The sequence below is a fragment of the Mesitornis unicolor genome, unplaced genomic scaffold (assembly GCF_000695765.1).
Source record: "Mesitornis unicolor isolate BGI_N332 unplaced genomic scaffold, ASM69576v1 scaffold11073, whole genome shotgun sequence".
In the NCBI taxonomy this organism is placed as follows: domain Eukaryota; kingdom Metazoa; phylum Chordata; class Aves; order Mesitornithiformes; family Mesitornithidae; genus Mesitornis; species Mesitornis unicolor.
Genome location: NW_010174009.1, coordinates 3,751 through 19,737, shown reverse-complemented (window position 1 = coordinate 19,737; position 15,987 = coordinate 3,751). Strand labels below are relative to the sequence as shown.

Sequence of the window (15,987 nt, the reverse complement as noted above, 5' to 3'; positions counted from 1 at the left end):
TGTAGTGGGTTTTCCTTCAAGCTCCACATGTATGTGAAGAGAATTTGAGCTGAAATAAGGAGCTGCTGATGAGAGGCTGTCAGGATGCAAAGCGAGGGTAGGGATCTCAGCTGTCACTGGTGAAAGCTTTCCACATTACATACTCACGTTCTGACCTCCTCCCAGGCTTCCTGCCTGAAACTTGAAGGTACTGAGGAACATTTTGAGTGTCAGCCTCACCACTGACTTAAACACTTCATATATAGCATCAGGAACTTAGTCAATGTGACTCAATTTCCTCACAGTTAAAATGAACACCCAAGTGCCTTAACCCAGGCCAGAAGTTAAAGGATACTCTTACCCCCCACATAATGGGAGGTGTCTGTCAAGTGCTGCTGCTGCAGAAATGCCCTGGGTATTAAAACAACAGGTATCAAAGCAGCGGTGGTGTAAGTGCATGTAGCTGACAAGATCCTGCCACTGCTGCCCACCATCGCTCCCTGTGAGTCATTCTGGTGAGGTAAAGCAGATAAACTATCAGTACAAACTGCAGATGGAGAAAAGGCAGTGCTGTAGGTCTCCTTCCCATGCCTTGAAGTTGGCTGTTTCTAAATCCAATTCAGCTGTTTCTAGTCTGGTGGCAGGTGTTTAGCATGGCTCTGCAGGAACCAAGGATATTTTGGATGTGTTGGAATTCTTGCCTCAATCCTTTCTCTGCCAGGCAGTAGTGAACAATGGACAACAAATGGACTTTTGTGAAGCTTAAGAAGGTGAAAGCACCAGAACCACTCCTGTTCAACTGCTCTCCGCTGAAAAGCTGCAAGTTTTTCAAAGCTTTCATTTGAAATAAATGCTTTGCATTAAGTTGTTTGAGGGTAGTAATTTCTGTTATCTCTACCTCTGGTATTAATTGGTACTGTAGCTAGAAGTTGCTTTGCTTTAGGAAGAAATTGTGTTACTGCAAGCAACACAGCTCTTCCTTGACTAAGCAAAATCCCTCAACCTGTCTTTCTGGAGCTTTTTATGCACATACTGATCTCAGAGGGCAAGTGTTACGCAGTTGCAGGTCTGAAGACCCCAGGGAGCTCTCTAGGAAACAGCACATACAGGGAGAGAGGTACTGCTGAGCTTGCACCATTTAGGGCAAGAACTGGAGCCTCTCATCAGGGAACCTCCAATCACCTTGTTGGAGAACAGAGCTCAGCTGATTGCTCTTTTGCAGCACCACCAGAGGAGCCACACAGCAAATCTACAAGGTTTAAAGACTGGTTGGTTGCTGCAGCTGTGCAGGGAGGTGCTCCTACCCCTGCCTTGTTCCAGGAAAGCTTGGGAGAAGCAGATGATGAAAAAGTGGTGTTATTTCTTTTGGCATCATTATCAGAAGTAAGAACCCTTTTTTTTCAAAGCATGTAAATATTAAAAAAAGAACATTAGAAAAGAGCCACATTTTTATTCTTTTCAAAAGAAAACAACTGAATGAAATACATCTTCATTCCATAAATAGTATTAGCAGCAAACCCTCCCATCATTCCAGGTGGTAAAAGGTTACAGCACAAGAAGTAATATGTACTGCAGACACTGATCGTCCGTAAGCTTCTTCCTTACTGAGTATATACAGTCTCTCCCGCTTCACATGTTTCAGTGAACTATTCTTCAAAAGCCATGTGTGATGTTCTGTTCTGCAGTGGGGTAATTGCTTTGTCTGCAAATGCTGATTTCACTGGCTTGTCTTTTATTTTTTCCTAAAACGAAAGCTTTTTCTTTAAAGAAGGACACCTGAGCAGTGACAAGTCTTTGCTTTGTGCCAGACCACATCCTTCAGTTAAAAAATATTAAAAAGCAAAATACATCAACTGCCACCACCCTTTTTTGTTTGTTTTTCTTATTGTCATGGCTTTGGTGAATAAGGACAGTTGGCTTACAGGTCCCTGCAATCACTCAACTACATTTCTGGTTTGTGGCTCTTTACTCAAGGGGCTATGCAAGGTGTGTCACGTATCCCAGCACTGGATGGATTAATCTGAGTGATCTGGAAAAGAAGTATACACAGCATGTGTGAAATAAATCTTGCCTCCCTCTTAGCAACTCTTCGCTTGTACGTGCATGATCCATTCTCATTCAGTGTTTTGGCTACAGAGTTTAAGCAGTGGTAGTGCGGAGACCAAAACAGAAAGAAAACTTCTCATTTGACATACGGTGTTGACTGGAGAAACAAGGAAGAGGTTTGGTTTTTTTTCCTCCCCCAGTTTAAACATCCAAGAACATTTCCCTCTCACTTTTCTTCATTTGTGTCCAGAGAGGGCATTGCCTGTTGAATAGACTCCAGTGTTAATCCTGCAGTCCTCAGTCCTCATAGAGTCCATTAATTCCTCCTCTGAATCCTCCTCCTCTTCCTCCTCTGGGGCTGACAGGCTAGAGGTGGGGCCTTTACATATTTTTAAGTGGCGAGTGAGGTGATATTTGGTTAGATAAGCCTTGGAGCATTTTTCACAGACATAGTCTCTTTTTCCTTCATGTGAATTGAGATGCTTCTTCAGGTGATTTGTCCTCAGAAACAGTTTGTCACACTTGGGGCACTTGATCTGCCGTTCTCTGCAAAACATGAAGAAGTGAACAGTTTGCTCCTGCCTTAGGAGGTGGTGAAAGGAAGGGAGAAAGGGTCTGCCTTACTCCTAAATCTTGCTTTCAATACACTGGAAGGAGAAGCAGATCAGAAATAACAGCACTACTGCAGCACTACATTGAAATACTGCTCAGTTTTCTCTCACGCAGTATGTACACAAAACCCCTCTTCTCTGCTTCACCCCCCCAGCTTCATTGGCAGAAGTCTGGCTTTTTTTATTAACTGCCAGCTTGCAACCAACTGTTTTTCTTTCCTGATGATTTCTTTAAGACCAAACTCTGGTTAAGCTCCATGTTTTGGCAAGGGTGGAGATGTTGCCATGGTGGAAATGTTAGTCTCCCTCCTTCCCACCCTGCACAAATGGGAGGAAAAAAAAAAAAGAACAGAAAAAGAAAAAGAAAACAAAGCTGCTGACTGTTAACAACTCTCAGTCTGTAAATGCTAAGCAGAGGTTTACCAGACTGCAACAGTCAAATTCTGTAGATGACTGTGCAAAACATCACCCAGCAGTAGTGCTCCTGGCTCTGGCTGCAAGAACAAACAGCACAGCCTCTCTGTCTGCCTCTCTCTTGCTCATGCTTGCTGCACTGTGCTGTCTCCTAGGCAGCGTGACGGAAGTGGCAGTCGGTTCCAAGTGAGTACAAGAACCAGATGCTGAAAACAAAATAAGCAGAGGGATGAGCTTTGGGCAAGCAGCCTGTAAGGGAGGACTGTGGATTGGGAGTAACTAAACAGGATGGAAAGAGTCTCACAACAAAAGAAAAGATCTGGCCTGGCAGAGAGCTGAGGGGCTGGTAGAGACCTACAGCCAACTGGAGGAGGAGCACATGGGGGTGAGGACCTGACCTCACCATGGGCATCTCCCTGCAGGAGGGCAGGAGACCAAGTGCATGAGCAAGACCTAGGGGGAGATGACAGCTGGGAATGGCTGCACCCCACCCCCAGTGCAAACAGGGGGAAACTTCAATAATGAGCTAGTCAGTGAGAGTGGCATTGAGGAGTTCATGATTTTTTTGAGGTCATGTTGGGACATGGAAAGAGTTCTCAGCAGATAACTAAATGTAAATCCACTACCCCCCCCCCATCCCCATCCTTCAAAATGATGAACACTTCAGAATGCCATTTCACAAGATAAGGTGCACGCCTGGAAGCTACTGTGTCGTTAAAAGTCTGCCAACGCTAGAACAGGCCAACTTCTGCCAGTAACAAGGAATTTGTCCAGATGGACTTCTCTGACATTTTAGAGGATGAACCTGTACTCCCTAAGCCAAACTATTTGCAGACTGGAGAATCTCTCTTGGGCTGTTCAGTTCATTACTCACTGCAGTGGCCAGTCCAACACATGCTGTGAGATCACTTACTGTGTGTGTGTGAGCACGTGCTGCTTGAGGTCCTGCCTCCGCATGAAGAGCTTCTCACAGTAATCGCACTTCAGGTTCTTCTCCCCGGTGTGGATGACCATGTGCGATTCCAGGTGAGCCTTCTGGGTGAACGATTTGTCGCAGAGGGTACAGCGGTAATTCTTCTGACCTAGGATTACACGAGTACACCCACAGATGGACAGGCAGAGTGCCAAGAAATACAGTAAGCAGTAAGCCTGACCGCTGCTGAAAAATGAAATTTTACTCTGAAGAAAGGCAGATTCTTTGAGAGCAGAACCTGTTTCCTCTTGCAGTTCCTTCAGTCTCAGCATAAAGGTCTGCCTAGTCACAGTCCAGATTTAGCTATGCAAAAACTAGGCATCTGACTTCATTTCATCTCACCATTCCCAAAGCTTTTCATCCCCCACCCCATGCCCCCAAGCCAAAAACAAAAATAAATAAGACCACCCCACTTCATGCTATTGTTTTGAATAACAGAGCCCTTCATGTAATGCATGGGTTTGCACTGTCCTAAAAAAAGGATCCTTCTTCCTCCAGTGCCTGTGATCAGTCGGCCTTTCCTGTAAGACAGACTTTCTGCTGCTTGCCTACACCAACTGTGCCTCTCTGTTCCGCCTATCATAGCATCCCCAGTAGACTTGTAAGTTTTTCCGCAAAGAGATTCAGGCAAACATTTAACAAGACTGGGCTTACCCGAGATGAATTCTTGCGTGAAAAATAACGGTAGTCTCCTTTTGAATAGTAACCATGGTAGCCACCTAGCTACGGTACATTAGTACATCCCCATCTCCACTAATTTCCCACAGGAACTGTATCTGATGCCTTACTGGAGCCCAACCACATTTGATGCACTGCATTGCCTTTGTCTAGAAAAACAAGTTCTCTTATCTAACAAACACACAGGTACAAAGCTCACCGGCTCTTTGATAACTTTGATGTTTTATCCTCTTTTTCCACTTATCTGCAGCTCTTCCATTAGTCATTACCATCTATAGTTCAAAACCCCTGCACACCACTGAACTCAGACTGTCTGAATACCACCAAGTATCCTGTGGCCATGTATATCACATTTGTACTTCAGCAGTTTATTATTAAAACTCATCACTACTGAGCCCACAGCTTTCTGTGCTTGACTCAAGAGCCCTGAGCTCCCAATTTTATTCCCCTTCCAGCTTTGTGATTTGTATTCCTTGATTCCCAACAGCTATTCCAACCTTACTGAAAAAAAAGGCAAAAAGATACACACTGTCTATTGCTGGACTGTACTTGACCTTCAACCTCTCTCAAATCCTCACTCTCTGTTAAATCCATGCCTTTTCTTATTCCCTCTCTTCTCACACAGCTGAAAAATCTTTCACTCTTTTGTTGTTCTCTGTTAGCTCTCAATTCACTGATCTGGCAATTCTTCCTTTATCACCAAAGCCTCTAGTGATACCCAAATGCACACAGAAGTCACCAGCATGTTCACACTTAAGTTTTGATGGGTGACAGAGCTGAGCCTTATCCCCATCATTCTGACTCCAATTCACCAATTTCAGTCTTGTGCCATTTGCTTAAGATGAAAAACAATTCAAGTAGGAAAGAGGGGAAAGATCTCAGCCCCATGTTTAAGTGGTCAACTGTCCACATTACAAGCTCTCAAACCCGGTTGGCTTTTTCTCATGAGCAGAAGGGAAGCCTGGTTTTATCATAGCTGCCAGCACTGGATCTGCTGTGTGAGAACAACAGGTTTCTGTCTCCCAGACGAAGGCTGACACTTCTTGCCAACTGTAATCACCTCCAACTTGTCAAATGCTCTTTAAGTCATGGCACAAGTCTACATACTGCTCTATAAGCACCCACACCACTGAACCCAGTGCAGTCCTATCCCACGCCAAACAGTGCGCTCTCAGGCAGTGCCCAGGCATTCGTTGGGGTCAGCACAGACTAGAGATCATTCCTACAACCAGGATGCTGCTAACTCTTAGAAAGGCAGGTGGAGGGGCATGGTTCTCCTCTACTCTGCTCTTGTGAGATCCCACCTGGAGTACTGTGTCCAGCTCCGGGGTCCCCAGTAAAAGAAAGACCTGTTAGAGTGGGTGCAGAAGAGGGCCACAAAATGATCAGAGGGCTGGAGCACCTCTCCTGTGAAGAAAGGCTGAGAGAGTTGGGGTTGTTCAGCCTGGAGAAGAGAAGGCTCTGAGGAGACCCTGTAGTGACCTTCCAGTATTTAAAGGGGACCCAGAAGAAATATGGGGAGGAACTTTCTATCAGGGGGTGTAGTGATGGGACAAGGGGGAATGGTTTTAAATTGGAAGAAGGTAAATTTAGATTAGATATTGGGAAGAAATTCTTTACTGTGAGGGTGGTGAGACACTGGCACAGGTTGCCCAGGGAAGCTGTGGATGCCCCCTCCCTGGAAGTGTTCAAGGCCAGGTTGGACAGGGCTTTGGGCAACCTGGTCTGGTGGGAGGACACCCTGCCCATGGCAGGGGGTTGGATTAGATCATCTTTAAGGTCCCTCGCAACCCAAACCATTTTGTGATTCTGTGTTTCTGAGAGCTTAGATTTATGGACACAAGCTATGCCCTACCAACTGGCCAAAGGATCAGAGAGAACAGATCCTGCTCCAATGTTTTATGAGCCCAGGCATCTATGTAAAGTCCCCAGCCCTTACCTGTGTGTATCTTGAGGTGCGTCCGTAAGTTGCTGGGATCACTGAAAGCTTTGCTACAGAAATCGCACTTGTGCGGCTTCATGCCCATGTGCCCCATAAAGTGGACGTGCAGCTTGGAAGGGGAAATGAAAGCCTGGGGGCACATGGAGCACTTCCACTTCCTTTCCTTGCCATGGCCTGGCCCGTGGCTGCTGCTGTGGCCCTGGCTGGGGAGGTGGTTGTGAATGTGGCTGCTCAGATGGGCCTTGAAGTCTGCATAGGAAGCGCATTCCTTTCCACAGTGGCAGATGTGCACATCCGGATGTTCGGGGACACCTTTGGGCACAAAAGCATCACTTTTAATGAAGCACAGCAAGGCCTAACAGAGTGTGAGCGTGATCCATGTTAATACTTTGTGGCAGCAAAGCCAGCTGCAGAGATTTTCAGCCTCATTTCTTTCAGCTCCAGTGCTTGCTCTTTAGCTTTTTTAGGTAGGTCACTTCAAATATTTGAGGGGAGGCGAACTTTGGAATGGTTTTGAGCACAGTACTACCAAATCTAAATTATCACAACCAAAGGTGGGGGAAGATACTCAGCTAGCAAAACTCCCTTAGCACCACATGGATGAACAGAAGAAAAATAACCCTTTTTCTTTGAAACTGCAATCTTTCCCTCCTGATCAGTGGAATTAGTGAAATGTTTATTTTAACTGATGTAGTCATGAAATGTAAAAGGAAACTATGATGTTCACCACTAGGGACTGAGAAGGAACATCATGCACTCCCCAGTACCCAGAGATGGCACTAAAAGGGAATTCAAGCTAAACACTCCCTGCCAAGCCAGCGAAGATGAGTGCTGACTTACCAAGCTGTCGTGCGTAGTCCCGACTGTAATAAAAGAGGAGCTCATGTTCAGGTGGGATGTCCCGAGAGGTGCAAAAGTAAATTTTTCCATCGTGAGAATAAGCCACCAGATTCTGCTCTTCCCGGTTCCTACAGCAATAACCAGATTTATAAAAAAAGGCCCTCCAGAAATAATGACTTTTGGGGGGGTTTTTTGGGGGGGGGGGGAAGGAATTCCTATAAATGGGTAATGAGAGAACCTCAATGCTTGTCAGCACATTAGAGAACCTTTCATGTCTGTCACTTCTGTCCTTCTTTATTAAAGGAAAGGAAAACTGGACCTTGACAGCCAATCTGCTCCACCAAATGATACATTTTTCACACTACTGCAATATCTTGCTGAGAAAATTATTAATAGACACTGGAGTGGGCTGAGAGTTTATCATCTCTTAAGAAACTACAGAAATATATCTATAATTCTCATATTAACCCCCTTAAGAAATAGAGAACACGAGGGAGAAGTAAGTATCGCTAAATTCTTAAAGCAAAATTTTCAAAAATAACCCTTGCAAGCATTTCCAAGAGGTGATAATTCACCTTCTGATGCCGTATCTTGCATACGTTTGTTCCCAGTATCAGCAAAAGCTGATCAGTTCCCAGCAAAAGCTCTGCCCCACTGCAGTCGACTACCTTGCTGACTCCTCCTTTTCACTCCTCCTATGGGAGGAATGAAATGAATGGCAGGGGAAACCTACTTTGTGTCACAGAGCAACAGGAGAGGTTCAGCCTTCTCAGTGGACCACGGATGGAGCAATACTGAAGCCAGTCTGGATAGTTTTCACCACAGGCTCCAGAAAGGCTGAAAAGGGCAGCTCTTGCGAGCTGTAAAAGCTTGGACCTTGGCCAAAATAACCCAGGGACACTTTGCTAATAAAGTATTAAAATCAAAAAGACAATCAACGTCATCTTCACAGATGTATCCAAAAGGAATGGGGCAGAAGGAAGGGAACAACAACCTAATACACAGCCAATATAAAAAGAACCTGGTTTAAAGCTTTAAAGGAAACAAAGTATGCAGGCAGGTTTGGGCTGTTTTGCTACAGCATGTGCACTGGTGCCCCCATAACATTCTCCACTGGGTGCTCTGTTTCATTCTCCCCACCAGTCCAAGATAACTACAAAACTCCTGCAGGTCCCTTGGTCCCGAGCTTTATTACATCTGGGCAGTCAGTGCAGCAGGGCGCATCCTCCAGCACGACCTCCTGTGAGCCTGCAGCTCAGACTTCTTGGCACAGTACAGGTGGTTCTCACCTGGCTTTGCGGACAAACATCATCCAGTTACATTCGTTTTCGTCAGTCGTAATGATGCAGAACTCCAGGACACCGTTGTGATAGATCTACCGGGAAAAACGAATGCAAACTTAGGACAAAACATAGCAACAAACACAGTGAAAGCCAGCTTCTTTCTTTAGGAGAGGATGTGTTTACCTAGCACAAGTCAGGAGGTCTCCATTGCCATTGCCAAGACCACAGCCCTGTTCTTACTCCTTACTTTCCTCTTCACACAGGAATCTTGACCTCTCTGCTACCCAGGAGGCTAAAAAAACTGTTTATCAGCATCCTTATCACACATCACCTTTAGCTGCCAGCAGAAACGCATTTAGCTGCTTTTCTTACAAGCCAAGTCTCGTGAATAATAATATCTGGGAAAATCAGTACGTTTTATTCATACAGATAAATCTTATTTTCTAATCATGAAATTATGTGAAAAAGCAAGCTTTAAAGCACCTTTCCTATGACAAATCATTCATCACCTGGGGGAACTTTCAATAAACTATGATACAAAACAAACAAACAAGTGCTGTCTAGTAATAAAATATACATAGCATAAAATTTCTGCTGCAACTCCACACAAATACTGGAAACACATACAGCCCTTTCAAATAGAAGGTGTTAAAGAAGTCTGTTGTACTTCAGAATTGATCACCAGCATATTACATAGTATGCAGCTCTGCTGTGCCGATATTAAGCATTAAACAATCAAACTGCATTAATTTTGATTCTTGGCGAAGATGATGATGTTAAAGCTGCTGTGTCACATGGTGGCTTGCACCAGAGAAAGGTACAGCTGCAAACTCTGTGAGCCACGACATCCACTGACCTTCCAGATGTGACAAGCTGCCTTGTCTGTCCAGTCGGCCACCTCCAGAGAATGGCTCTGCTGCCCGATCAAAGGTCCAAAACAAGTCCTTACAGGAATGGTTTCTCGTGTCCACACACCTATCGGCAGAAGACCAAAATCTGCAGAAATCAATTATTTAAACAACTAATAATGCGTAACAAAGAGGTGGGAGGTTTATGAGATAATGCTCCGGGGGTAATATCTAGGCATAAGATCATCAAAGCTTCTACTTCACATATAAAACACACCTAAGGCAGAGACAAGAACCACCACCACCACATGACGCTACTGGGAGCCGCTTTGTTGTCATTACAAATATTTGTTCATCAAAAGCAAGTGATTTACTTTTCAGTACGCTATAAAGCTAAGAGCCTAGCCACTTTAAGTTTCCACAGCACTTTCTGCAGAAGCAGAAAATACTAGCTTCAGTAACTACATTTTGCCTACCTAATCCCCAGGAATTTCCAGAATTGTTGCTGGGCACTGTTAAGCAGCTTCTGCATTTCTCCCCAGAGGCAGCTGTATTTCTGTCATGGGCAGAGGGATTCCTGCATGTATATTATTCATTATTAAACATTTCTTTTTATATATATGTATATATAGGTCTACATGAATACACTGAATAGCTTTTAGGAATAAACTGCAAACTAGTGCAGCTTGAAAACAACTGTAATCTACTCTCAACAAGCAGCATCACTAAGCAAGCCAATAATCACATTCTTCTCTAGCCTTCATATCCTTAGGGTATTGCACTGCACTCTTCCATTTCCAGGTGACAATGGCGTGAAATACAGTAACAAGGTCCACATCCAATGACAAGGTCACAGTCTACATGTGAAATGTAAATGAGGGGCGGGGGAAAAAGAGGCACTCATGATCAACACTCCAGAGATGTATTATACTCCAGCATCCAGAAGACCCACAGGTAGCAAACCAAGCCGATGAACAGACAGAAATCTCTGTTATTGTTATCTTCCCCCAAACCGCAACTGCTGTAATGTTTTCTCATCAAAGCTGTGCACGGTCTGTTTAGCACACAATAAAAATAAGCACCATACCTTGTTCATGCTTGACCTTACAAAGTGTTTCGGTAACGCTCTGCGGCAGCACCCCTAGAGCCTACCTGAAGTCTAGGCAGCAACCAGAGGACAAAAAGCTCTTGCACAAAGCAAGTCAGGGTGATTACAGATGAGGAAACCACCTCTCTGCTGCAGCATTTCTTTCCCACATTAAAATCCCTGTGGTTTTGGATTTCAGGCAGTGAGTTTCTGAACTGCTGCACAGAAAAATGTAGTAGTGTGATTCTTACCCGCTTCAGCTCCCATGATAGACTGCCGGAGGACGAGCTGCTTAGGGAGGGAAAGCCTGGCTCGGCTCTCGATCGGGCTGTCAGGGACAAAGGTGACGGGCCCATGATCTGGGCAGTCTGACGGATACGCCTTGTCACACAGCGTGCACCCTGCAGAGAGGGGAAGGGACAACAGGGATTAAAAATGTGTAGCAGCCCCCACAGTGCAATCAGCTCCCTGCCAATGTGCTTCAGCTCAGCTCCTGCCAAGGGCTGCTTCTGTCTAGTTTAACTCATCTGCTTTATCTTCTACTGAGAAGAATATAAACCATATTATCACAGTCAGATGGGCACCAACGTACCTGTCCAATTCAGACAAAACATGAGAATCTCCACCTGCCTTCATGATGGTAAATTAATTGTCTAGACTATAGACTATCCCTACGGGGGCAACCTTCATCATCCACTCTTCATCAGAATTACTGCAAAATGGATGGCAGTCTCCCCAGAGCTGGCAGTAACGCTGGTGATGGAAGAGCCATTTTCTCTCTGATCACAGGTGAAATGACCTTAATAAAGAAAAATCCAAGCCATAACAAACCAAACACTTTCTAACTGGTTATGTTTGGGGAATTTACCAGGAACACAAGAGGTTTCTTGCATGTAGAACCTCAAGGATATTAGTGCAGATGGACAGTAGGGTCATATTGCTAAAATTTTTCCTAATTTGAACCCACAAATCTCCTTATTTCTGTTTCAGTTCAGACACTGGGATGCCACTGAATGGAACAAAAACAAAAGCCCAAGAAGAACCAGTAGCATCACTTTCCTAATCTGCCATTCAGCTTAAAAACAATACTGCTGAAATATAAACCCCTGGAAGTCTTCAGTACAATAAATTTGGGAAAAAGTACAGCATAAAATTCTCTCATCTAGAAAAGCTATTTCACTTTAATTCTCTATAAATGGAGCAACGAACACCAACTCAGTAACCACCCTCCTTCTGAAGCAAGATGCCCAGCTAATTAGGCAGGATCTCCACAAAGACCTTCTTTGGCTTCTTGGTTGCCCAACTCCAGTTTAAAAGATGTATCAGAGAAGCAGTCTTCAGCAGGCAGAAACAGCAGCTCCATTATTACTTTTTTTAAGAGATTTTTGGGACACTCCTGACATACATCAGGGTACCAGAATCTGACCCCAAACAAAATAAAGTATAAGCAACTACACAATTACAGATAGGAAGGTACTCAGAAAATTATAGGTAGAGCCTATATAAGCATTGCTTCACGTGTACAGATGATGTGTAGGAGTACAGGAATGACAACAACCAGATCTGGGTAATAAGAAACACTCTTTAGAGCAGTTGTCCTTAAGCATTATCTAGCGCTCACCACTGCAGGTCTGTGGAGCAGCCCCAAAGAGCGGCAAAGAGGAAGAAAAGCAAGTTCTGGGCATGTGACACTTCCACGTCCATGGGAAGGTTTAGGGATTCATACATTCTTAAGTTGAAAAAAAAAATTCCTACCTTCTACAGAAAGTGAAATAAACCATTCCCTTTCCATTTCTGTCCTTGCCAAATAATGAAAAAAACCCCCAACAAACCACCACCAACAACAACAACAAAAAAACCACAACAAATGAAACACCACAGTGATTACTTCTTTGATTTGGGTACCCAGAACCTGTGAGCAAAGATGACCAAAAAATGGGCTACTTAGAAGTATCATAAGCATTTAGGGCTGTAGCAAAGGCACACTTTTGGCTTTCCACTTAGGAAGAGTGTAAGAAGTTTTCTGAAAAAGGCCCTGACTCCTGTCTTCTCAGTGAGCAAAACTGACCAAGAGGCTCTAAAACAACTCCTCCTCCTCCTCCTGGCTGTCACCTGTCTGGACACAAATTCATGTTTTATTCAGAAGAAGTTTAAAAACAACATCAAAAAGTTAAAGTTTAAGCTTTTCCAAGTCAAAGACCTATTTTGCAAATCAGATGAAAACACTAGGCATGCAATAGCCATTAAAACATCCTACAAATGGGCAGCACCATTTGGGAAACAGTTTAGGTCTATTTTAGTATATAATATATACATAGTATACAATAGATACTGTAAGTATAGTGACAAGAAGCTGGCACATCAAATCTCACTTGGGTGAATAAAAGAAGTTTCACCATGAGAAGGCTGGATATCATAGCATTTTGATCATTATTTGTTCAACATGCAACAGATGCTTTTAAGAACTTCTGAGTACATAAACTGTAAAACTTTTCCTCTAGGAGTTGTAAATTCATCACGGTTGTACACCCACCTGATTTTAAATTATATTTTTCTCGCACAGAATAAAAATTTTAATTTAAATGTCCAACCAGACCCTTTGCACTAAACTGCACCTCTCCCATTGCTAACCAAGGCCCTAATCCTTTCCATTTCTTAAAAAAATGTTCTGCAGGCAAAGCTTCTTTTAAGGCTTTGGCAGTTTTTGGGCCAGACTGTGTGCAAGGGCAGCACTGGGCAGGGCTACCACAACTATTAAAATGATTGTGAAAGCTGGCCTTATGCTTCAGTGGCGGGAAGCCACACATGTTGCGGGTGGATGTTCAAATCTCTGTCACAGTGAACAAGAACTTCTCAGTTCTCAAACACCACTCCTTGAACGATGACAGGATTGAGAGAGTGCAATGTCCAGTGCTCCTCTCTTCCTAGGAGATCAGCTAACCTCTGGACTGAGGTCCTTTGATGAGTATAACCAGAAATATTAAAAACTTCCCTCCCTCTCTGCTCTCTTTTCCAGCAGGTCCTGTTGAGAACAGCATTTTCATGATGGCTGTCCATGGTTTAATAACATTTTGCAAAATCACAAAATGTCATACTCAATAACTATACCCACTTGATGAAATGTATGGCCTGTGGTGCTGTTTATCAGGATGTATTTTTTAACAGAGCAAGAAGAGTCATTTGTGATGTGACTTTGAAAACAAAAGTCTCATTGCAAAGGATAATGCCAGCATATCTACAAAAGGCAAGAGGTTCATAAAGAACTCAGCTTCCAACCTCGAGGCAACACGGGAGATGGGTACAAAGAGAACGACGCTAAAACATCCTATTATGTCTACGTCCAACAAGCATCGCTTCAGCAAGGTTAATCTGCCACTGCAGATGTTCCAACTTCGGTGGACTTTTTAAATAATTAAGTTTCTTTCACCAGAAACCTGCAGGACTAGTGACAAGACTCCTGTGGTCCTACCAGACAAGAGCTACCCAGCAAACCCTACCCCAAGAAAGCATGAAATGCCCACTCACAGATGGTAAACAAGGTTGCCATGTTCTCCTTGTTCGAGTTGGAGTCTTCCATTTGCAGAGAGGATGGTACGAAGGCAAGATTGTCTGCAGACACATCCACATGACTTGGCCCCATGGCTACTTCCTGATTCATGGAAGACACCGCCACCGGCTCAAGGCTGAGGCCCACTTCATGCAAGGCGACCGAGTCCAGGGAAGCGAGGTTGTGTGAGGTAGAGAGCGCCACACTCACGGAGTTGGTGCTCATGGCCACAGTATGAATGGAGTCATTTAGTGTGCTGTCCGAAATTCCTGTCACCCGCCCAGCCATGTGGTCGGGCTCCATGACGACAGGGAGTTCCAAAGTGCTACCGTGAATGGGAATGACACCGCCGTGTCCCACAGCGTCTGACGTCAAGTTACTCCCCACTGCGTCTACAGCTAAAGGTTCATGGCTCCGGGAGCCGCTGGGGATCTGCGAATGATCCCTGGCTACGTCATCCATGGTAAGCTCCTCTGCCATCCCATCCGTAGAGATGGGGCTGGTCACCCTCGAAACGCTCTCCATCGTGATCGTAGTATCCAGCGCTACCTCGTGGCTGTCACTAGGATGCAGATTTTGAGCACCATGCGTGTTCACTGTGCGGGAGTCCATGGAAACAATCCCCGGTTCCAGCCCCACGGTGCCACTGGGCTGGTAGGGGTCCAGGGCCGAGGGATTGCTGGAGACTGACAACGCCGGATTGCTATCAACATTTATAGTGTTGGGATGGATGTACTGGGGTGGAGGTCTGTCAGCCAAGTAAGATAAGATACCTGATAGAATGAGAGGAGGAAAGAGAAGAGAGTAAGATGGCATCAGTTTTCAAATCTTGAACAACATCGCAGCATAGTACATTAATACCTAGATCCTTGAAGGCATGTTCTTTACATTATGTCCAATTAAAACCCACTAATTCTAAAACATGGCTCAAACATATGCCAGCCCATCACTCCTATCAAAGTATCATTTCACAACAAATCCAGAGCTTCCATCCAACAGAGCAAGTCTCGAGTTATTTGTCAAACTCTGAACATCCAAGTTTCTGGCAGCACCTAACCTAGGCTCCTCAGTACAGGACTGAATGAAAAAAGAGATGCTTCACATTTTAGGCATAATTTTGCAGTCTCAAGAAACAGCTCACAAAGGATGAAGGACTGCTAGTGAAATCTAACATTTGATAATCCTTCATTCACCTTTGCTAGAAGAAGTAGAAACAGTTCTCCAGGATACACCCTTTTTGTTTCAGTATTTTAGTTTTAACGACTACTTCCTTCCTCTAAGACTGAGTGACACAACCGTCCATCTCAGAGATCATCAACTGCAATTCTGCAGGACCAAAATAAGGTCTTTCAAAGGTATCGTGAGTCATCTGCTCTCTTTCCTTAGATGAAAAGTATGTTGTTTCTCCTAAAACAATAGCCCAGTTAAATTTCAATCAGAAACCTTAACATCTTTTCTGGCAAGATTCTCAATGTCACCCAACCTTGGAACTTAAGATACAGAGAAACACTAACCTGTATTTACATACTACCAACTTCTCTTGTTGGACAAAGCTAGGAAAAAAAAAATCTTTGGAGGAAATACATCAGCACCTTCAAGTAAACAGTACTTCCAGTGGAGACAAGAGACATGCTGCAAAATCTGAGTCAGCTTGTTTCTTTTTGGTGTTGAACCTTATAAACCATTTATTCTGTAAAAGTTTTCCATTCAAACATGTCTGTTATTACAAGCATTCAAGC

The 15,987-nt window shown here is 44.2% G+C and overlaps 1 protein-coding gene across 1 annotated transcript in view; it reads right to left on the bottom strand.

The window, feature by feature from the left end:
• Window positions 1-2,018: 2,018 nt before the first annotated feature.
• PRDM4 (PR domain containing 4) overlaps window positions 2,019-15,987 on the bottom strand; it is a 16,388-nt gene continuing 2,419 nt past the window's right edge. Inside the window, exons 3-10 of the mRNA XM_010180905.1 lie at window positions 14,227-15,021; window positions 10,953-11,102; window positions 9,623-9,741; window positions 8,773-8,858; window positions 7,484-7,611; window positions 6,641-6,955; window positions 3,964-4,132; window positions 2,019-2,571 (exon numbers count right to left, since the gene is read on the bottom strand). Of these exons, the coding sequence (XP_010179207.1) occupies window positions 2,262-2,571; window positions 3,964-4,132; window positions 6,641-6,955; window positions 7,484-7,611; window positions 8,773-8,858; window positions 9,623-9,741; window positions 10,953-11,102; window positions 14,227-15,021 (2,072 nt within the window). The 3' untranslated portion in view covers window positions 2,019-2,261. The remainder of the gene's footprint in view (window positions 2,572-3,963; window positions 4,133-6,640; window positions 6,956-7,483; window positions 7,612-8,772; window positions 8,859-9,622; window positions 9,742-10,952; window positions 11,103-14,226; window positions 15,022-15,987) is intronic.